Raw genomic sequence first — 23,111 nt, 5'->3', positions numbered from 1 at the left:
ATTAATTAATATTATAAATTATATAAATAGCAATATAATTATAAATATCAATATAATAATATACATCATAATTCATCATAATATTACTAGCCTATATAAATGTTATTAAATAGGTAAATTAATAAGTAATAACTATAATTATTAATTAATATTATATATTATATAAATATCAGGACTATACATATAAATATCAATATAATAATATACTAACATACAATCATAATTCATCATAATATTATTAATAATGATTTGTATTAATATTAACCATTTATATATATATATATATATATATATATATATATATATATATATATATATATATATATATATATATATATATATATATATAAAATTTTTTTTTTTTTTTTTTGCATATATGAGAAACAAATTGGGGAATGAAATGATCAGGACACATTTGTGACATGTTTGCTGATGATCTCATTTTCTCGGGTCTGTCGCACTTCAGCTCTGATGTGACGTCACCCGGGGGCATTACATAATGCTGTGAGCGATCAGAGGAGAGCAGATGGAGTTTGATCATCATCAGGTACAGTACACACATCTGAAGTGTTTGCGCGCTGCTGGCACTGAAAAGAGGCGTTTCGCACGCGTCAGCGGACTGAAGTTTGTGGATCTCACACTGACTTTGTGTTTTCCCCTTTCCACAGCATTTCCTCCTGAAGGCTGGCGTTTCTTTTCGCGACTTTGGACTTTATTTGCATCAGTGGAGCTGTGATTTGTGTTTCCAGACCGTTTGTCAGTTTGGAGTCGAAACATGAGTGCGAGTGGAAACGCGATGGCGATGTTCGGGATGCGTTTAGCGGACGATCAGATTAAAGTTCTGGAGGAGAATTTCACGAAGGTCAGCAAACATCCCGACGAGACCACGCTGATGCTGATCGCGGCGGAGTGCGGGCTGAGCGAAGAGGAGACAGCGGTGAGTTGATCAGGAGATCCACAGTGCGAAAGACCGACGCGACGCGACAAACTAGAACGCGTCTTTCTGATTGGTAGAATTGGAGCGCTCGCGTTTTGTTGTGTCGCTTTAACGTATCTATCTATCTATCTATCTATCTATCTATCTATCTATCTATCTATCTATCTATCTATCTATCTATCTATCTATCTATCTATCTATCTATCTATCTATCTATCTATCTATCTATCTATCTATCTAATCTAAGATAGGTATTAGCACGTGCCTAAAATCTGTATTTAATATTAGAGATATTTCTTTGAATATTTGAATGTAGTCAGAAATATCTTAATAAACACATATTTAAAATAATTATTTATTTATTATTAACAATAATTATTATTTAAAACGCACCTACCTTTGGCAATACGGTACTTTGATACAGTATACCATTGTAACATGCATTTACATTTTTATGTAATTACAAATTTAATTAAATTAAATTGGTGCTACCATGGTGCATGCCCATTAATTCAGAGTAATACCATGGTAGGTTTTTGCTCAGGTTAGTTCAAACAACATATGGCTTATGAGCCTTTATTGCATAACAGTCTGTCTGACTTTATTTGATCAGAGGAAGTTTATGATAACAATAATTGTTCAAGTAAATATTACTCGAACACTGCTGCCTCCTTTCTTCATTTTGCTCAAAGTGACTCAACTTCTTAAAAAAAACTTCTGGGCTGTGAACTTAAAGTTTTTTTTAGTTAACACACAAGATTATTAACCACAAAGCCACATTACTCTGATGCAGGCTTCTCCTGTGCATTGTCTTCGTTCCTGTTTTGCTGTCAGCAGCTCAAAATAACACACCGACAGCATTAAAAGCCGAAGGGTTTGTGCTCGTGTGAATGGAACGCTGACACTGACCATAAACAAAGTGTTGGAGCACAATAGACGACCGGAGCGCCTCCGGACGCGCCTTCCCTCTTACGGAGAGGGTCGACATGTTCAAACACATGGTGTCTGATTTCTAAATGCACTCATTCAAATGACAAACCCACACAGGAGTCATGATGTAATGGGGCAGTTAGTAATGCTGCTTATCTAATAGATATTTCAGAGCTTGTGAGCAACACTTCCAGCGCAGCATGAAATTTGGCAGAATGTTTCTGGAAACATTCCATGGTGAGGCTGGTCTGTTTCTGTCACTGTTGTGAAAAACCGAGTGCATTTAGAGTTAATGTGAAAACGCCTTTGTGATACATCATCACACACAAAAGAGCAGGCTTAGTAGTTCAGGGGTGTGTGAATGTATACATTGTACTTACTTAGCCTGTTCTCTTGCTAAAAAACATGCCCATTACCGTTCAGTTAAAAAGCAACACTTTTATTCATCAAAGAAGCATCAAATTGATCAAAAGTGACAGTAAAGACATTTACAATGTTACAAAAGAATCTATTAAAAATTGCTGTTCTTTTGAACTTTCTATTCATCAAAGAATCCTGGGAAAAAATAAGAATCCGCACAACTGTTTTCAACATGTCTCTTGTGCAGCAAATCATCATATTAGAATGATTTCTGAAGGATCATGTGACACTGAAGACTGGAGTAATGATACTGAAAATACAGCTTTGACCACAGGAATAAATTACATTTTACAATATATTCACATAGAAAACTATGGAAGCCCGTTTCCGCCACTAAAAAAAAAAAAAAAACGCCACTTAAAAAAAAAAGCCACTAAAAAAAAAAAAAAAAGATTAATTGCGACTTTTTATCTCAGAATTGCGAGTTCTAAAGTCAGAATTCTGAGATATAAAGTCGCAATTGCGTGATATAAAGTCAGAATTCTGATATAAAGTCGCAATTGCGAGTTCTAAAGTCAGAATTCTGAGATATAAAGTCGCAATTGCGAGTTATAAAGTCAGAATTCTGAGATATAAAGTCGCAATTGCGTGATATAAAGTCAGAATTCTGAGATATAAAGTCACAATTGTGTGATATAAAGTCAGAATTCTGAGATATAAAGTCACAATTGTGTGATATAAAGTCAGAATTCTGAGATATAAAGTCGCAATTGCGTGATAAAAAGTCAGAATTCTGAGATATAAAGTCGCAATTGCGTGATAAAAAGTCAGAATTCTGAGATATAAAGTCGCAATTGCGTGATAAAAAGTCAGAATTCTGAGATATAAAGTCGCAATTGCGAGTTATAAAGTCAGAATTCTGAGATATAAAGTCGCAATTGCGTGATATAAAGTCAGAATTCTGAGATATAAAGTCGCAATTGCGTGATAAAAAGTCAGAATTCTGAGATATAAAGTAGCAATTGTGTGATATAAAGTCAGAATTCTGAGATATAAAGTCGCAATTGCGTGATATAAAGTCAGAATTCTGAGATATAAAGTCGCAATTGCGTGATAAAAAGTCAGAATTCTGAGATATAAAGTAGCAATTGTGTGATATAAAGTCAGAATTCTGAGATATAAAGTCGCAATTGTGTGATATAAAGTCAGAATTCTGAGATATAAAGTCGCAATTGCGTGATATAAAGTCAGAATTCTGAGATATAAAGTCACAATTGTGTGATATAAAGTCAGAATTCTGAGATATAAAGTCGCAATTGTGTGATATAAAGTCAGAATTCTGAGATATAAAGTCGCAATTGCGTGATATAAAGTCAGAATTCTGAGATATAAAGTCGCAATTGCGTGATATAAAGTCAGAATTCTGAGATATAAAGTCACAATTGTGTGATATAAAGTCAGAATTCTGAGATATAAAGTCGCAATTGCGTGATATAAAGTCAGAATTCTGAGATATAAAGTCGCAATTGCGTGATAAAAAGTCAGAATTCTGAGATATAAAGTCGCAATTGCGTGATAAAAAGTCAGAATTCTGAGATATAAAGTCACAATTGCGTGATAAAAAGTCAGAATTCTGAGATATAAAGTCGCAATTGCGAGTTATAAAGTCAGAATTCTGAGATATAAAGTCGCAATTGCGTGATAAAAAGTCAGAATTCTGAGATATAAAGTAGCAATTGCGTGATAAAAAGTCAGAATTCTGAGATATAAAGTCGCAATTGCGAGATATAAAGTCAGAATTCTGAGATATAAAGTCACAATTGCGTGATATAAAGTCAGAATTCTGAGATATAAAGTCACAATTGTGTGATATAAAGTCAGAATTCTGAGATATAAAGTCACAATTGCGAGATATAAAGTCAGAATTCTGAGATATAAAGTCGCAATTGCGTGATATAAAGTCAGAATTCTGAGATATAAAGTCGCAATTGCGTGATATAAAGTCAGAATTCTGAGATATAAAGTCACAATTGCGTGATATAAAGTCAGAATTCTGAGATATAAAGTCACAATTGTGTGATATAAAGTCAGAATTCTGAGATATAAAGTCACAATTGCGAGTTATAAAGTCAGAATTCTGAGATATAAAGTCGCAATTGCGTGATATAAAGTCAGAATTCTGAGATATAAAGTCGCAATTGCGTGATAAAAAGTCAGAATTCTGAGATATAAAGTCGCAATTGCGTGATATAAAGTCAGAATTCTGAGATATAAAGTCGCAATTGCGTGATAAAAAGTCAGAATTCTGAGATATAAAGTCGCAATTGCGTGATAAAAAGTCAGAATTCTGAGATATAAAGTCACAATTGTGAGTTATAAAGTCAGAATTCTGAGATATAAAGTCGCAATTGTGAGTTATAAAGTCAGAATTCTGAGATATAAAGTCACAATTGCGTGATAAAAAGTAAGAATTCTGACTTTTTTTCTCGCAATTAACTGATGGTCAGTATCTCTGTCTATAACAGTGCATCCAACGAAAGCCGTGCTGCAGTGAAGTCTGAAGCTGTTGGTGTATAAAATGTGCCACTTCAGCTTTGTCTGATTTATTGCGCCTCCGCCACAGCTGATTATTCTTATTATTACTATTATATTGTTATTATTGTGTCAAATTCATTAGTGTATCCATTCTGTTAAAAACAACTTTTATTGTCCAAATAAGTAGCGAGATATAAAGTCAGAATTCTGAGATATAAAGTCGCAATTGCGTGATATAAAGTCAGAATTCTGAGATATAAAGTCGCAATTGCGTGATATAAAGTCAGAATTCTGAGATATAAAGTCACAATTGCGTGATATAAAGTCAGAATTCTGAGATATAAAGTCACAATTGTGTGATATAAAGTCAGAATTCTGAGATATAAAGTCACAATTGCGAGTTATAAAGTCAGAATTCTGAGATATAAAGTCGCAATTGCGTGATATAAAGTCAGAATTCTGAGATATAAAGTCGCAATTGCGTGATAAAAAGTCAGAATTCTGAGATATAAAGTCGCAATTGCGTGATAAAAAGTCAGAATTCTGAGATATAAAGTCACAATTGTGAGTTATAAAGTCAGAATTCTGAGATATAAAGTCGCAATTGTGAGTTATAAAGTCAGAATTCTGAGATATAAAGTCACAATTGCGTGATAAAAAGTAAGAATTCTGACTTTTTTTCTCGCAATTAACTGATGGTCAGTATCTCTGTCTATAACAGTGCATCCAACGAAAGCCGTGCTGCAGTGAAGTCTGAAGCTGTTGGTGTATAAAATGTGCCACTTCAGCTTTGTCTGATTTATTGCGCCTCCGCCACAGCTGATTATTCTTATTATTACTATTATATTGTTATTATTGTGTCAAATTCATTAGTGTATCCATTCTGTTAAAAACAACTTTTATTGTCTAAATACCTCGACTGTAATTTGCAGAATTGCATGATTCTACCCTTGAGTTGCAAAGTTAATGAAACATGATAGGTATTGGTTGTTTTAGTATTAAGCCCACTAGATGGCAGTAAAAGCTGTTTTTTCTCCTTGAAACGCTGTGTACAAGGTTACCGTGGAAACATTCTATATGCATATTCCTGCATAATGCATATGTCCGGAGACTAATCTTTATGTGTCTCCTCCAGTAAAATCAATATTTCTTTACTGGTAAATCGGCGCTAAAAATATTACAATATTAAAAAATATTACAATTGCGACTTTATATCTCAGAATTCTGACTTTATATCTCGCAATTGCGACTTTATATCTCAGAATTCTGACTTTATATCACGCAATTGCGACTTTATATCTCAGAATTCTGACTTTATATCTCGCAATTGCGACTTTATATCTCAGAATTCTGACTTTATATCTCGCAATTGCGACTTTATATCTCAGAATTCTGACTTTAGAACTCGCAATTGCGACTTTATATCTCAGAATTCTGACTTTATATCTCGCAATTGCGACTTTATATCTCAGAATTCTGACTTTATATCTCGCAATTGCGACTTTATATCTCAGAATTCTGACTTTATATCTCGCAATTGCGACTTTATATCTCAGAATTCTGACTTTAGAACTCGCAATTGCGACTTTATATCTCAGAATTCTGACTTTAGAACTCGCAATTGCGACTTTATATCTCAGAATTCTGACTTTATATCACACAATTGTGACTTTATATCTCAGAATTCTGACTTTATATCACGCAATTGTGACTTTATATCTCAGAATTCTGACTTTATATCACGCAATTGCGACTTTATATCTCAGAATTCTGACTTTATATCACGCAATTGCGACTTTATATCTCAGAATTCTGACTTTATATCTCGCAATTGCGACTTTATATCTCAGAATTCTGACTTTAGAACTCGCAATTGCGACTTTATATCAGAATTCTGACTTTATATCACGCAATTGCGACTTTATATCTCAGAATTCTGACTTTATATCACACAATTGCGACTTTATATCTCAGAATTCTGACTTTATATCACGCAATTGCGACTTTATATCTCAGAATTCTGACTTTATATCACGCAATTGCGACTTTATATCTCAGAATTCTGACTTTATATCACGCAATTGCGACTTTATATCTCAGAATTCTGACTTTATATCTCGCAATTGCGACTTTATATCTCAGAATTCTGACTTTAGAACTCGCAATTGCGACTTTATATCTCAGAATTCTGACTTTATATCACGCAATTGCGACTTTATATCTCAGAATTCTGACTTTATATCACACAATTGCGACTTTATATCTCAGAATTCTGACTTTATATCACGCAATTGCGACTTTATATCTCAGAATTCTGACTTTATATCTCGCAATTGCGACTTTATATCTCAGAATTCTGACTTTATATCACGCAATTGCGACTTTATATCTCAGAATTCTGACTTTATATCACGCAATTGCGACTTTATATCTCAGAATTCTGACTTTATATCACGCAATTGCGACTTTATATCTCAGAATTCTGACTTTATATCACGCAATTGCGACTTTATATCTCAGAATTCTGACTTTATATCACGCAATTGCGACTTTATATCTCAGAATTCTGACTTTATAACTCGCGATTCTGAGATAAAAAGTCGCAATTAATCTTTTTTTTTTTTAGTGGCTTTTTTTTTTTTTTTTTTTTTTTTGTGGCGGAAACGGGCTTCCATAGAAAACAGTTCTTTTAAATTGCAAAAATATTTCAAATTTTTACTGTATTTTGGATCAAATAAATACAGCCTATATATATATATATATATGTGTGTGTATGTGTGTGTGTGTGAATATGCGAGGAAGTCAGAATCACGTGTTATAAACTTGGAATTATGAGAAATAAAGTCAGAATTGCAAGTTACAAACTCAGATATGCAGGAAATAGTCAGAATCGCGAGTTATAAACTCAGATCTGCAAGGAATTAAGTCAGTTAAGTCGATCATAATCACGTGCCTCTAGTTTTCATAATGTCAAAATCTTTAATATTAGAGTTATTAAAAAAAAAACAATTTTATTCAATATGTTTCTTGAGCATCAAATCATCATATTAGAATGATTTCTGAAGGATCATGTGACACTGAAGACTGGAGTAATGATACTGAAAATATATCTGATCACAAGAATAAATTACACTTTACTATGTATTCACATAAACAGATATTTTAAATTGTAATATTTCACAATATTATATGTTTTGCTGTATTTTTTAGCAAACATATATGTAAAAGCCTATTTGAAGGCGATTAAAAGTGTGTGAAATTTGCAAAATTGTCATGAAAATGTCAGCATGATATATTCAATGTCATCCAGAAAGCTTGGTGCAGTGCCTCGTCTATGGCTTTATTTCTTAGGCAAATATGACCCGGGGAAAACTGGTTTGAATAACAAACTCTGTTCTAGCTCTGGGGGAAATGATATCACCTCTTTGCATTTTTTAAAGTTAAGAACACTAAAACGCAAAAGGTGCGGTATGAGGAACAGGTGTACACCTCTCTTGCTCTCTCTATTGTAAACCGGTCATGCCAGCTTGCCGTGTTGAGTATTAACGCGGGCTCTGTGTGTATGTGAGGGTTTGTTGTGATGGGTGGATTCTGTGAGCTAAAGTGTTTACCCTGAAACCCGCAGTGCTGTGAGGTGAGATGAACTGTGCTGCTTTACTTCTGCTGTCGCATAAACACACAAATGCAGTTCTCACTGTTTAAACACCCTTTTTTTTTTCTTCTGCTGAAAAATGAGTGTTTTTTTAGTTGAACAAACTAAAAATTACCAAAGAGGGGATTTTACATAGTGCTTTTTATATACTGTCGTGGTCACTGACAGTTTTGCAAGTGTGTTGCAATGCTAGTGTTAAAGATCATTGTACATCAGTCAGAGCTGTTGTGCAACTGTTTGTTTAAAATCGGCTAATTTGGGATACGGTTTTAAGATTAGTGTGTTTGTAAAGCCTACAGGTGAAAAGTGGCTCAAGTCACATGTGTGGTATCTGTCAGGAGTTATAAAACATTAAAGCACACAAGACAGGAATAGCAAACTTTATCCATCTTGTTTACTCTTTCACTTCCATTCTCAGACACACATTGAGTCAGAATACAACACTCCAAAATAGTAAAACAGATCTTCTCATGAACACAACAACATGTTTGAGAACTTCTGTTCAAACAGATATCAATGAAAACAATGCTAAACCACTCAAATTTTGTTTCCACCATGAAAAGTTTTTTTCTCATAATTCTGAGTTTCTCGCAGTTCTGTCAGAACTGTGACAAAGTTGATTTTCAAGAAAAAAAGTTGGGTCGAGTTATTAAAGTTGAGTTATACACTTGAGGAAAATGTCAGAATTGTGAATTGCCAAATATAAATTTGTACACACTAAAAACTCCTGGGTCAAAAATAACCCATAATGGGTTATTTTTGACCCAAATCCTGGGTTAAAAAGGGACCAACTAATTTCTGGGTTATTTCAACCCAGAAAAATGGGTTATTCTTTTTGACCCAACTTCTGGGTTAAATACCTGACCCAAATTTTGGGTTAAAATAACCCAAAATTGTAGTTAATATAACCCAACTTTTGGGTCAAAAGAACAACCCCAATATCTGGGTTGAAATATCCCAGAAATTAGTAGGTCCCTTTTTAACCAAAGGTCAAAGGTCAAAAATAACCTAACTTGGGTTACTATGCCAGTATGCCTTATTTCAGAAAATAAAACTTCAGAAACTTACACACTTCAAGCACTTTTACATTTTTATTGCATTAAATTAAATTAAACTCTACACACTTGGACCTATTTATCTTAGGTCACACTGTAATAACATTAGACATTAGAAAAAATAGAAAAATAAACAACTCATTTTCTCTCAAACATTTGACAACATTCAATAACTGGATTGAACTTGAGGGACAAGATTTTTGATAGTGTCCTCATCTAAGAGAAGAAATGCCTCCTCATCTATGTCTTCACCTGAAAGACAGAAAACAAGACAACATGAGTATTGTTAATAAGTCGAGACAATTGTGAACCACTCACCAGACACTCTTTGATTATCAAGCTAATAAATAATCACTCTTAAGGGAATGCTGTTGGTTTTTTTTTTTTGTTTTGTTTAAAAAAAAAAAAAAAAAAACGTGGCCCAATTTGCTAGTTAACTAATGTGGTTCTTTTGCAGCATTACCCATTTTGTGTGAATGACAGTCTATACTGTCCATCTTTTCTTTCATTAACAAGTGTAATAATGACATTAATGCAAAGGTGAATATCTGGCCCATTATTATGCATAACAGCTTAAAGACAAGGCACAAGTATCTTTTAACTATAAGGGTTATTATAGAGATGCATTCCCCACTGTCAAAGAAGTTGTGACTGTCACAAAATCTTACACTGACACATTTAAGCCATATTCAAGAAAAATATTTAGGTATAGAGAGATGATATGAGGGCAGTTAAAGGGATAGTTCACCCAAAAATGAAAATTTGATGTTTATCTGCTTACCCCCAGGGCATCCAAGATGTAGGTGACTTTGTTTCTTCAGTAGAACACAAATGATGATTTTTAACTCCAACCGTTGCAGTCTGTCAGTCTTATAATGCGAATGAATGGTAACACAATTTATAAGAGTCAAAAAATATGCTTAGACAAATCCAAATTAAACCCTGCGGCTTGTGACGACACATTGATGTCCTATGACACGAAACGATCGGTTTGTGCGAGAAACCGAACAGTATTTATATAATTTTTTACCTCTAAAACACCACTATGTCCAACTGCGTTCAGCAATCGCTTAGGTTTCTCACACAAACCGATCGTTTCTTGTCTTAGGACATCAATGTGTCGTCACGCGCCGCAGGGTTCAGTTTGAATTTGTCTAAGCATATTTTTTGGACTCTTATAAATTGTGTTACCATTCACTCGCATTATAAGACTGACAGACTGCAACGGTTGGAGTTGAAAATCATCATTTGTGTTCGACTGAAGAAACAAAGTCACCTACATCTTGGATGCCCTGGGGGTAAGCAGATAAACATCATATTTTCATTTTTGGGTGAATTATCCCTTAAAAGAGTAAAACGCTCACCTCTAAAATTCTCTATCAGCCCAGACATCCGCCACTCAGTTAGCTTATCAGCGACAAAGCTGTCCATTTATAATGACCTGAAGAAAACATAGCAATAGAGGTTAGCAACAATTTGAAGACTTGAAACGCTTCTTTAACTCTCACTACTTAAGACAGTAGGGCACTGTATAATATGATAAGCACAGCGCAGCTGGTTAACATAACTATTGTGTAGCCTCGTCGCTCTAGCCGCGGCTAAAGGGGGTCGCACACCGGAAGAGAAGCGTATTTAAAATTCAAACACATTATTCTCTATGAGTGTACACACACCGGCGGCGCCATTCGGCGTCTGTCCGCGGCGCCCAGCAACGGTTCGGGACCTTGTTCAAAATCCTGCAGCGCCACAGAGCGCCATGTACATCGATTTATATTAAATTTACACTTATTTGTCTCAAATCGTCGTTAATGTATATACTGACTTCACCATGTGCTGCAATATAAATTTAGTTTTACATTAATTTACAGAAATCAGCTGCTTGAATGAAAATTGCTGATGTTATTGGATTTTCAGGTGATATTCTCAATTCATTCAGTTAACGGACGCTCTGAGGTAAAGTGTTCAGACTGCAGACTCAGCAACGGTTGTATTTAATTATACAGTACAATCATAACATACTACTGACATTATCTTAATTTCATAATGTCCTAAAACATAACAATATTGCTGGCCATAAACTGAGAAAGTACGCGATACCTTGAGTTGTCCTAGACGCGGCGCAGCGCGGCGCTTCTCGTCCGGTGTTCGACCCCCTTAACGCGGCATGAAGTCGCCACTAGCTGCACTGTGCTTATCGTATTATTACCAGTATTATAACAATGAGATAAGTACAGCACAGTTTATGAAAAATAGAATTTAAAGACCGTGTAAAGTGAATTCAGTCATTTTCTTCTAAACACATTAAATAGATCATACGTTTCTCGATGTGTAAAAAGCACAACCATTTTGACACCTAATTTCATGAACTTATCGTTATTTTTAATCATTCAAATTTGGCTGGGTGGTTAATAACACTTTCTTATTTAGTCTGACAAACTCAAAACACATATTTATTTTGACTTTACACGGACTTTAAACTAGTTAGATGTTGTCGCGATATCCGTGGGCGGCTACGTGCTAACCACAGAATTACCACGGTAAGCCATGGTCATTTTTTCAACAGATGGTGCTAAACTAGCAACGGGGACATGGACACAGAAAAGTTTACGTTACATTGACACTGAAAATACTTGCTTACCTTGAACACGCGATGAAGTTGCACCGAAGAAGCCCAGGCCAAAACGGATCGAGTGCGTTCAAGTTCAAGTGACGGTTGTTTCAAACGACTGTTGTGAGAAAATTCCAGAACAACAGCGAGGGCGGGGGGAAGGGGCGTTAACCCAGAACATGGGTTACTCTTTGAAAAATAACCCAGAAACCTAAACAACCCAGGAATTGGGTCAAAATATTAGCCCTATAACCCAGAAAATGGTTACTCTCTGAAAAAATAACCCATAATTTTAACCCAACACAAATAACCCAGAAAATGGGTTAAAGAAATAACCCAGGAGTTTTTAGAGTGTATTTGTAAGAAATAAAGTCAGAACTGCGACAAACTCAGAATTGGGAGAAATAAACTCTGAATTATGAGATATTAACTTGGAATTGCGAGAAATAAACTCAGAATTGCGACAAACTCAGAATTTCAAGAAATAAAGTTAGAATTGCAACAAACTCAGAATTGTGAGAAATAAAGTCAGAATTGCGACAAACTCAGAATTGCGAGATATTAACTTGGAATTGCGAGAAATAAACTCAGAATTGCGACAAACTCAGAATCTCGAAAAATAAAGTCAGAATTGTGAGAAATTAACTCAGAATTGTGAGAAATAAAGTCAGAATTGTGAGAAATTAACTCAGAATTGTGAGAAATAAAGTCAGAATTGGGAGAAATAAACTCAGAATTGTGAGATATTAACTTGGAATTGCGAGAAATAAACTCAGAATTGTGAGAAATAAACTCAGAATTGTGAGCGACAAAGTCAGAATTGCAACAAACTCAGTATTGCGAGAAATAAACTCAGAATTGTGAGATATTCACTTGGAATTGCGAGAAATAAACTCAGAATTGCGACAAACTCCGAATTTCGAGAAGTAAACTCAGAATTGCGACAAACTCAGAATTTCGAGAAGTAAACTCAGAATTGTGAGATATTAACTCGGAATTGTGAGGAAAAAAGTCAGAATTGCGACAAAAGAAATTGTAATTGTGAGATAAAATTTTAAATTTTTTATTACATGGAGGAAACAAGCTTCCATAGATAATCCTGTACTCTGTAAGAAAAAACGAACATTTTTTAGCTGATCTCCTGATGTCTCTCTCTCTCTTTCCTGTAGAAATGGTTCAGGATGCGAAACGCTCAGTGGAGGAAAGCAGAAGGCCTTCCTGCTGAACTGGGATCAGTGAAGGACTGAGGGAAGATCTTCATTCTTCATGTTTTCTTGCTCTTTTTCTCTCTGATGTTCAGTAGACCTGGAGTTGGATTTGTTAATTTTATCAAAGTTGTAATCTTTTTCTCGAAACATAGTGAATGTATGCCATATATTTTTATTGCCATAATATCTATCAAATGTACGTAAATAAACTAATGTAAGCATCTGTATATAAAGAATTACATCTATATTTTCAGAGTTTTAGTTTCTGTGTTGAATGATTATTCTAGAGCTTGTTGGCTTTCTCATTAGGAGGATCATGATGAAGCAGAGAAAAAGTGTGACACTTTATCTACAAGATCTCTTTAATATCTCAATTGTTTGTCCTAAAATGAGATTAAATGGAGAGCAAATGGACATGTACTCTGCTTCTCAGAAATTTCTTCTACAAAAACAGATTGCAGATTGCAAAAACAGATTTATCTCCACTAGAGGTCCAGAAAAAATCTCAATGTCTCAAAGTCTGTGATCAAGTCAAAGATGTCAGAATGAACTCCAAAAAAAATCACATTCACCTAATATGACAATTGCTTTGTTTATCTGTTACTTTAAGAAGAATCACGTCAGCTGACACAATGAGAACTGAGTCAAGTTTCATGATCTATGAAAGCAACATCTGAGCAGGTTTTCACTTGGAGCTCATTCTGAAAACACCGACTGAAAGTGTTTAGGAGAGCAAAAGAGGATTTAAAATGAAATCCTGATCAAAAGGGATGGTGAAAGAATTGAATAAACAACAGAATCCATGTGAAAAACAATGAAAGGAGTGAGAAGCCCCAGGCGAACCAAACGCTGATGGCAGAGTTTCATAAAATATTTAGGTCTTTAAACTAAGCAAAGGATGAACAGATGAGGCCACTTTCGAATGGTTGGCAGAGTGCAGCTGACTGCAGTGGAGTGTGTGAGAGAGAGAGAGAGAGAGAGAGTGTGTGTGTGTGTGTGTGTGTGTGTGTGTGTGTGTGTGTGTGTGTGTGTGTGTGTGTGTGTGTGTGTGTGTGTGTGTGTGTGTGTGTGTGTGTGTGTGTGTGTGTGTGTGTGTGTTGAGCAGTGGGGTGTGAAAAACCGTCCCACACCCTCTATGGAAAAACAAACATGTTTATTTGACTGCAGCACAGATGCTGCCCTGAACACAAACACACTGCAGCACTAGTCTTTTAGAGTATACAGCCACAGTGACATCCTGGAAGATATTAAAATAATACGGTTAGGGGCTGATGCAAAATATAAGCTGTCAATCATTATCAGAATGCATTTAAAAGCAACATTATGGCCTGGTTTCATAGACAGGGCTTCGATTAAGCCAGGATTACTGTAGGCTTTAGTTAATTAGGACATTTAAATAGCTTTTATAAATGTGCCTTAGAAAAAAAACATTAGTGGTGTGCATCTTGAGACAAAACGATGACACTGACATATTTTAAGATGTCAGTACAAGTTGCTTTCCATTAAAACAGCTCAAACATTTGGGACTAGGCTTAGGCCCTGTTCACACGAACATGGGTATTTTCAAAAACGCAGCTTTTCCTGTGCGGTTTGGCCGTTCGTCCACACGCAAACGCAGTATCAGGTCACTAAAACCGAACCATTTTGAAAACTCCTGCCAGGGTGAAGATTTTCAGAAACTCTGGTTGCAGTGTTGTCGTGTAGTATCTTCTTTATTTGATGTCCGCTGTGAGGCAAGTGGGTGCAATCAGTTCTTTGATTGGCTAACATGGCTTTACAGTTAGGGTTATATCACCACCTTTTGGTTTGGCATGCTCTTGACAGTGCTTCATAGCGTGTTTTTGTCTTTTTTATGTGGATGAGTTTTTTTTTTAAACTGAGGAAAATCTCTGTTTATAAAAATGCCAGCGAGTGGACTAGGCCATAAACCTCGTCTGTGAAACTGGGGGGAAAGAGAGAGAGAGAGAGAGAGAGAGAGAGAGTGGTTGAAAGTGAACTAATCCTTTAAGATGACCAGATCACTGGTTAACCTTGGTGATATTATTTCTCTTGACTCTTTCTCATTTTTTCCTCCCTGCGGTATGGTAATATATAGTTTCATCCTTTGATCTCCCATATCTTCTGTGGGTTTTGTTGTTCTAGGCTGTGTCCGAAATTACCTCCTATACCTTTAAATAGGGCACTATTTCAGGGGACAGCCATTTGTAGTGATGTCCAAAACCCTAGTGGACAATATTGAGTGCGCACATTCAAAGCTCAATGGCTAGAGAATACCCATAATGCACTGTGAGAGTCATGCAGCGAATGAATTCAGAAGATGGTGCCAGCAGCTGAATCATCCATCCATTTTCCAAACTGCACTGGTCCAATGTGGGTACAGCGTAATATCATACAGGTATAAATTCATTTTTAAGTGATTATTAAATTCATTAAGGTTTATACATAGTTTCCAAGACAGAGTTCAAGATAAATACTTTCATTTTACTACTGGAGTTGCCAGTTTGCTTAGTTTCAAATGATTATTAAACAGCAAGTACAAACTATGCAAAAGCAATAGTCTGTGGTGTGTTTCCCAGAGTGAACTATGGTCGCAAGTTCCTTTCTTACCAGTAGAGTTCAATGGGACATACAACCATAGTTAACAATATTTTCGGGAAATGCACCCCTGTCCGGCACACTCAGTGTCCGAATTCACTCACTCGTTTTCATTCACTCCTCCAAGTGAACTATATTAGTGGAGTATTGTAGGGAATAGTGAATGAGGGTATAGGGGGCAATTTCAAACACAACCCTTTATTGGTTTGGGCCTCTATTTAGGCTCTATCTTCTGTTTTGCAACCATTTTCTTTGGAGTTTTGTGCTGGTTGCAAAACCAACAGGTGAAAATGCAGTTCTACAGTCAATTCCTCACGGATAAAATCTGTCCTGCCCTATATTGTTTTCCTCATTTAATATCTTTTACAGAAGTAATATAGGTTGCAAACATCATTTCAAGTCGATTTTTTAAAAAAAAAGAATCACAATATTTAGTTTTATTTTTATTTTAAGCAGGATTGCATGTGATGAAATGCCTCCCAGTTTGATCCCTAATTTGACTTACACACAAATCTCTCACCTCTGACTCAGTTCTGACTCAGTTCTGTTTGACGAGTTAATACAGTGAGAGGAACTAGATCTGTTTACGGATTCTGAATGGCCGACGGAGAGCCGTGATATTGTGTGTTACCACGACGACTCGACAGACACAAGTGGAATCTGCCACCCACGGGTCAGAGAGAGAGTTAGAGGAGGATCATGGGAATGGGAAAGACTTTGAGAGAAAAGCAGGAAAAGATAGAGAAATATCAGATGAGAAACATGAGAGAACGAAAACTGGAATGATTTGAGGTTCAACTGGCTTCTGCAGTGACGTGATCAACTGGATAGTGTCCAAACTCACAAACACAATTGAGCATAATCCCTGGTAAGTTAAAATATTGAGCTTTAATTCTTTTTATAATTGAGCGTTTATTGGTTGTTAACAGTTGTGCTGCTTAATATTTTTGTGGGAATTGATACGTTATTTTTTAAATAGCATTTGCAAAAATGTAATCAATGAAATGTGTCCTTGCTGAATAAAAGTATTTATTTCCTTAAAATGTTTTACTGACCCCAAACCTTTGAACGGTAATGTGAGTATATATATAAATAATTGTTATTATATTAAATTATTACATTTTATATCACAGTAAACTGTGTAGACAAAGTCCAGGCAACAACACTTGCACCAATCTACCAACCAGATGCTGATAATCACTCTTTCACAGAGTTTCCTCAAAGTGCAGAAGAGATGGTCTGGAAATACTAGAGCCGGAAAACACTGTTTGAGAAGTCAGGCAGGTTTGGCAGCAGGCTAAGAATAATATAGTACTTTAATTTCAGTCAAAAAAATGTCCAGAGACAAAATCTGAGACCGTGATTAGAAAACCAGAGCGACAGAAAGAACAAGAGACCAGTCACACAAACTCTTGATAGAAAAAAGGAAGATGGTGAGAGAATGTCAAAATAACTTCAGATGAAGAATGTGCTGGAAACCACAGCTCTGTTTTCTCAGGGCTGCCATGTTGGTTCTCTGGGTGGGATGTAATCTTTAGAGAGGGCTTTAGGAGCGGATAAATCTCGGATCCGAGAACTCGCCGTGGCTTTTCTTGCTCCTCTAGACACCTGTAAGAGAAACCAAAGACAGGCGAATCAATCCACCATTGGGAATCCAGACATATTTCATGTCGTACTACCAAGAAAAACAACACTTTATCTATTTTGAATCCTACTATTTTTTTTCCTTCTTCAAAATTTACAAAATTTAAATGAGAACTTCATAAAACCATCTTCCATCCTGTGTTTTTGGCTTACCCTAAATGACTATGGTAAGCCTACAGTATATTAATTCTTTATATTCTAGGAGTTATCGGGACGGATTCCCTGGAAAACTGCATACCTTCATCATTTGTGTTTACATCATAAATGTAAAAGGAAAAAGATCAGGCTACTTTTATATGCAGTGGAAGTAGCTTGAAGCCACAACAACTGAACCAAGCAAAAAGGGAAAGCGACAGTATCCGTAATAAAACATGAATCAACATAGTCTCTGTATAGCATCACATTTGCTATGCATTGACTCACAAAACAATGTTTATGTTGGTAACAATTCCAGTCTCTAAAAAAGTTTACTACTTATTTGCCTATAAATCCCCTTGCCAAGTATAGTTATCTGATATGAATAGCAATCGTTATGTCTAATATTGACAATTGATTTCAACAAACAACAACAGCATATAAGCTGCTTACCTGCTAATATGATTTTTCAGACATCTGTTTTTTTGTTCTTGGCAGTTTTGATAACGTTAGTGACATTCACACTGATAAAGCGATCATCTGTAATCATGAGCACAACAGCGCGCCTCAAACACATCAAATTCATCCCTGCAGAACAGCGGAGCCAAAGCACAACTCGCGGAATGACCAATGTTCCTCCACAAATCACTTGTAGTTTTATGCTTCAACCACTAGAAGGCCAAAGGTTATATAATGTAGCTTTAACAAATTCACTTTATTCTAAGGGTACGTTTACATGACAACAATGTACTAAAAACTGAAAAGTCTTCCTTTGTGTTTTTTGCGTACAGACGACAATGTTGACAAAAATGACTAAAAACACTGTATTCTGCTGCCAGGCCAGTAGATGGCGATGTCACTTTGTAAAGAAACATTACGTGTCTATAGATTGAACATGCAATACACATACGCATGATGTCACTGTTTTCACAAATTCGCGTTTTTGTAGTTTACATGGAGATGATAAAGTTTATGTTTTTGCGTTTTCAGGCCCCAAAATGGTGGTTTCGTGTAAATGAACAGCCAAAAAGCATAAAAAGTTTTCCATTTATAGTTCAAAACGGTGTTGTGTAAATGGTCCATAAAGGCTCTCTGAAATACTTGATTCAGGTTGGTCAATCTGTATACTTTACAGCAATTCTTACTGTATCTCGTGGAAAATATTTAGATAATTTATACATATACAGCACACTGTTTGTCTCTTACAGGTCGGATTGGACTCTCTGGTCGTCTGGGGTCATAGAAGTGTCTGTCCTCTCGTAGTCTGGGCAGTGAGAGCTGCTCGAGTCTGGGTGACATCTTGGCTGTTTGAGCTGCATATGAGATGAATGTCTGGACATTCTGGACACAAACACACAAATCTAAATGGAGCTTGACAGCAAAACTCATCATCACAATGAATTAAGCACCAGAACCAGATTAAAAGTGATGTTGTTGCTGTAGGTTCGGACCTGTCTGTTGCTGGTGAAGTTTGGGTGGTTGGTTTTAGGGTTGGCCAGATGGAGGATTCGTGGTGAGACCATCGCGTTCCTCACATTGGGACTCACGTGCCAGATGGGACAGTCATGCTCACACAGTGATGAGTGTGGAGAACTACAGAAACACACACAGCAGCGCAAAATGTTAGAACAAAATGTTAGAGATCCGATTCTGCTTTACACTACCTTTCAAAAGTTTGGGGTCAGTACGATTTTGAAAAGAAAAGAAAAGAAAAGAAAAGAAAAGAAAAGAAAAGAAAAGAAAAGAAAAGAAAAGAAAAGAAGAAAAGAAAAGAAAAGAAAAGAAAAGAAAAGAAAAGAAAAGAAAAGAAAAAATATATATTTATATATATACACACTTTTATTCAGCTAAGGATGCATTAAATCAAAAATGACAATATAGAAAACATTTATAATGTTACAAAAGATTTATATTTCAAATAAATGCTGTTTAAAATGTATCACAGTTTCCACAAAAATATTAAACAGCACAACAATTTTGAGCATCAAATCAACATATCAGAATGATTTCTGAAGGATCATGTGACACTGAAGACTGGAGTAATGATGCTGAAAATTCAGCTTTGATCACAGGAATAAATTACTTTTTACTAATATATATATATATTCACATAGAAAACACTTATTTTAAATTGTAATAACATTTCACAATTTTACAGTTTTTACTGTATTTTTTGTCAAATAAATTCAGCTTTGGAGAGTAGAAGAGACTTTTTTTGATAAACATTAAAAATCTTACTGACCCCAAACCAAACGGTTTCCAGGCAAATCTGCACACAAATTTTAGATTCTTAGGTTTAGATTTTTATTTTCTATATGATCACTGATATACTATTATACTTTTTGCTAACATTTTGAAATATATTTTGTTTTTCTATTTTCAGTTTTATATTTTTGCTTTAATTTTAGTAAATTTGTTGGGGTTTTTTTGACATATTTACACATTTTTTTATTTATCACTTATTTTTTATTTCAATGAATGAAAATGTAATTTTTATAGTTTTAGTTTTAATTAACAATAATAATTCCATCACACTCTTTCTTTTCTAATATAACATGTCTAAGCCCTGCAAACATCATCTGCTGCTGGTTTGATAAGAATCACAACTCTCTTCTGGTTTACAGCGCATGTGTTCGTTACGTAACAAAAATCCGCAGGTTGTAAAATAAAACTTTAAACTGAATCCAGAGATGAGCATGACAGATGAATTATTCACCACTGAATTCTCTCAAAATAAAAACAGCGTGAAGTCTTCACAAACAAAATTATTGGACAACTGAAACAATATATATGAGTCTTTAAAACATTTTGGAGATGAAATTGGGTGCAGATCTGAGACTGTGATATAATATTTAAAAAAAAGATCTCTGTGGTACACAGACCTTGCCAGGGGTTACAGACCGGACAATCATCTATTGTCTGACAGCATCTTCTCTCACACACACACACACAAACACACACACACACACACACACACACACACACACACACACACACACACACACACACACACACACAACGTGCTACCGAAGAAAACAGATGTTGTATTGGCTTCCTCCTCAGCAGGAGCTAATTTTAACTCTGGAAAGATTTCATGAATGCGTGCTGTGTCATTCCAGGTTCTCTTACTTCACTTCCTGGGCGCTTCTGCCTCGGCTTTTGGGAGTCGCTAGACGGACGAAGTTCTCGTACTGCACTGCATGAGAGGAAGGGCGGGAGATCTTCATCCTTCTGTCTTCTTCCTCTTTCCTGCAGGAAGATTGCAGAGGGAATGTCTGACATCCAAGAGAAAATCTGCCTTTTCAAATAAGACAATAGGACGAGTGTTACAGGATGCTTATTAGGAACAAGTGAAACTCTCTTAGAAGAAAAGTTCTATATGGAACCTTGAAGAATTCTATCGGATGCTTCACATATAGAACCTTTTAGAGGTTCCAATTAATTTTGTTTAGATTCTATTTTTTTTTTTTTTGATTAAATAAACTGCCTGTAAACACTTTATTACTAGTTAAAAATTTAAATAACCCGTTAACCATGAAGATATGCCATCATTTAAGATATTTCTCCTTATATAGAACCTTTTTGGCATAAAAGGTTCTTTAAAATTGAATAGATTTTATTCTATCCCTCTTTTCTCTAAGAGTGTAGGTTTTGGAAAGTGTTTATGCTAATCACACCCATATTTCTCAGCGTTGTCTTTTATATGAGCAGTTTTTATGCTCTCTTGAGGAGAACGGACTGGAAACGTTCTTGCCAGCTGGACTCGGAGGACTAAATTCAGTTTATCCATTATCTCATAAAATCTCTCTGGCTTCAGACACAACCTGCTAATTCAGAGGACTGGAGCGGGACAGGGCGTCATTAATCGGAGTGCTGGGCACTTGGGCAGAGAGAGAGAGACATTTTAATGTAGTTTTCCCTCGTAATATGAATGTGGAATTTGTCAGGGTAAAAAAAGAACTACAGTGTTTGTCTATGAATGCAGTTTGGCAGTGCTAGAAAATAGTCTCTTCTAATAGCACGCTTGATCAAACAATGATAGATCTAAAGGTGTAAAGTACACTAAAGCATCCAAAAATGTTCAACAGGAAACGTGGACTGCTTTCTTCAACATTTCCACTGAATACTAGCTTACTCTAGCAGTCGTCACATGCTTGTTTCTGAATGCTGACCTCAAATTCTCATTCATTATTAACTTACAGTAAATGTTCCTTCCGTAAGAGCTGAAGCAGCCGAACCCGAGCTCACACTACCATCTTCATGAACACTACTGATCAAACGCTTGATTTTAAAACATTTTAGAAAGAAGTCTCACCAAGGCTGCATTTATTTGATCAAAAATACAGTAAAAATAGTAAAATATTGCCATTTAAAATAGCTGTTTTCTATATATGTTGGAAAATGCAATTTATTCCTGTGATCAATGCTGAATTTTCAGCATCAATACTCCAGTCTTCAGTGTCACATGATCCTTCAGAAATCATTCTGATATGCTGATTTTCTGCTCATTTGCTGTTGAAAACAGTTGTGCGGATTCATATGTTTGTGGAAACTGATACATTTTATTGTTCTGGATTCTTTGGTAAATAGTAAGTTAAAAAAAAACAGCATTTTGTCACTTTTAATCAATTTAATGCATCCTTGCTGTATAAAAATATTCATCTTTTTTTAAAGTAAAAATATTTTACTGACCTCAAACATTTGTATATATATATATATATGAGAACTATAAGTAAAATGTCAGTTTTAAGACATTTGTTGGTGTGTCACTTGCTGTACCTGAGCTGAATCTGGAGGGAGAAGTCTCTCTTATGTTGGGCCAGAGCCTTTATTCTGGGGCTTGGAACGGCTTGTAATGCTGAGCGGGACAGCGGCCGGATTGATTCCTGGTTTCCCCATGTCAGCGTCCTGAAGCCCAGAACACAAGAACAACAGACCGGACAGACGTCAGCTGGATCAAGGGATGAAACACAACTGTTTTGTGCCTATTTGGCTAGTGCTGAAAAATACAAGCCTGTGTTTATTTGTAGTCATGATTTAAAATACAGTTAATCAAAAAGAAAAAAGTTTTACCAAGGTGTTGTGGCCCAAACAGTCTTGGACTTTTTTGGCTGAGCTAGAAATGCAATCCTACAAGCAAACATGTTATCAGCATTTAAAAAATATAAACCAATGCAATTAATGAAAAACTAAATTTTTTTCTGATATACATACCTATCCAAGTCTTACAGGATTTAAAAGAAATACATATATTAGCACTTTTTTCCAGTAAAAATAACATAAGAGCATATTTAGGTTTTGCATTAAATGCAGACCTTACCCGAGTCCATTCTGTCCAGGTACAGACCTCTCGGCCCAAAGGAATCCTGGGAAACTAAAAGCTTACTGAATAGTCACAATAGAGACCGGTTGTTGCCAAGGAAGCTGTTATTATGGCAACCGATGTCACATG

The 23,111-nt window shown here is 35.6% G+C and overlaps 2 protein-coding genes and 1 long non-coding RNA gene across 5 annotated transcripts; 1 reads left to right on the top strand and 2 right to left on the bottom strand.

The window, feature by feature from the left end:
- Positions 1-430: 430 nt before the first annotated feature.
- hopx (HOP homeobox) lies at positions 431-13,678 on the top strand. Its single transcript, XM_067383469.1, has 3 exons — positions 431-547; positions 669-937; positions 13,247-13,678. Exons 2-3 carry the CDS (start codon positions 776-778, stop codon positions 13,322-13,324), a joined length of 240 nt encoding a protein of 79 aa, XP_067239570.1. The 5' UTR covers positions 431-547; positions 669-775; the 3' UTR covers positions 13,325-13,678.
- Positions 9,388-13,119, bottom strand: LOC137018742 (uncharacterized). The gene is made up of 3 exons (XR_010894936.1): positions 12,108-13,119; positions 10,834-10,910; positions 9,388-9,721 (listed from the first exon to the last, which is right to left on the bottom strand). It is a non-coding gene; the product is annotated as an uncharacterized lncRNA (long non-coding RNA).
- A 3,094-nt stretch (positions 13,679-16,772) lies between the features above and the next one.
- On the bottom strand, positions 16,773-22,975 carry LOC137018723 (sperm microtubule associated protein 2-like). 3 transcript variants are annotated; one of them, XM_067383435.1, is made up of 6 exons: positions 22,733-22,975; positions 22,439-22,567; positions 20,789-20,953; positions 19,111-19,252; positions 18,866-19,000; positions 16,773-17,488 (listed from the first exon to the last, which is right to left on the bottom strand). In XM_067383435.1, exons 1-6 carry the CDS (start codon positions 22,801-22,803, stop codon positions 17,375-17,377), a joined length of 756 nt encoding a protein of 251 aa, XP_067239536.1. In that variant the 5' UTR covers positions 22,804-22,975; the 3' UTR covers positions 16,773-17,374. The 3 variants fall into 3 exon arrangements, with proteins under 3 accessions (XP_067239536.1, XP_067239543.1, XP_067239551.1); XM_067383442.1 differs by having other exon boundaries at positions 20,789-20,908; XM_067383450.1 differs by lacking the exon at positions 20,789-20,953.
- Between the last annotated feature and the right edge of the window lie 136 nt (positions 22,976-23,111).

Source organism: Chanodichthys erythropterus, chromosome 1, assembly GCF_024489055.1.
Source record: "Chanodichthys erythropterus isolate Z2021 chromosome 1, ASM2448905v1, whole genome shotgun sequence".
NCBI lineage: Eukaryota > Metazoa > Chordata > Actinopteri > Cypriniformes > Xenocyprididae > Chanodichthys > Chanodichthys erythropterus.
This window is presented reverse-complemented; position numbering and strand designations above follow the sequence as displayed.

What these genes read in the sequence shown, in the direction of transcription:
- hopx (XM_067383469.1), top strand. Translation starts at nt 776, where the DNA reads ATGAGTGCGAGTGGAAACGCGATGGCGATGTTCGGGATGCGTTTAGCG. An exon ending in TGAGCGAAGAGGAGACAGCG is followed by an intron (nt 938 to 13,246) that starts GTGAGTTGATCA and finishes TCTTTCCTGTAG; the next exon opens with AAATGGTTCAGGATGCGAAA.
- LOC137018723 (XM_067383435.1), bottom strand. Translation starts at nt 22,803, where the DNA reads ATGTTTGCTTGTAGGATTGCATTTCTAGCTCAGCCAAAAAAGTCCAAG. An exon ending in ACTTCACCAGCAACAGACAG is followed by an intron (nt 19,001 to 19,110) that starts GTCCGAACCTAC and finishes GTTTGTGTCCAG; the next exon opens with AATGTCCAGACATTCATCTC. An exon ending in CAGAGAGTCCAATCCGACCT is followed by an intron (nt 17,489 to 18,865) that starts GTAAGAGACAAA and finishes TTTCTCTTACAG; the next exon opens with GTGTCTAGAGGAGCAAGAAA.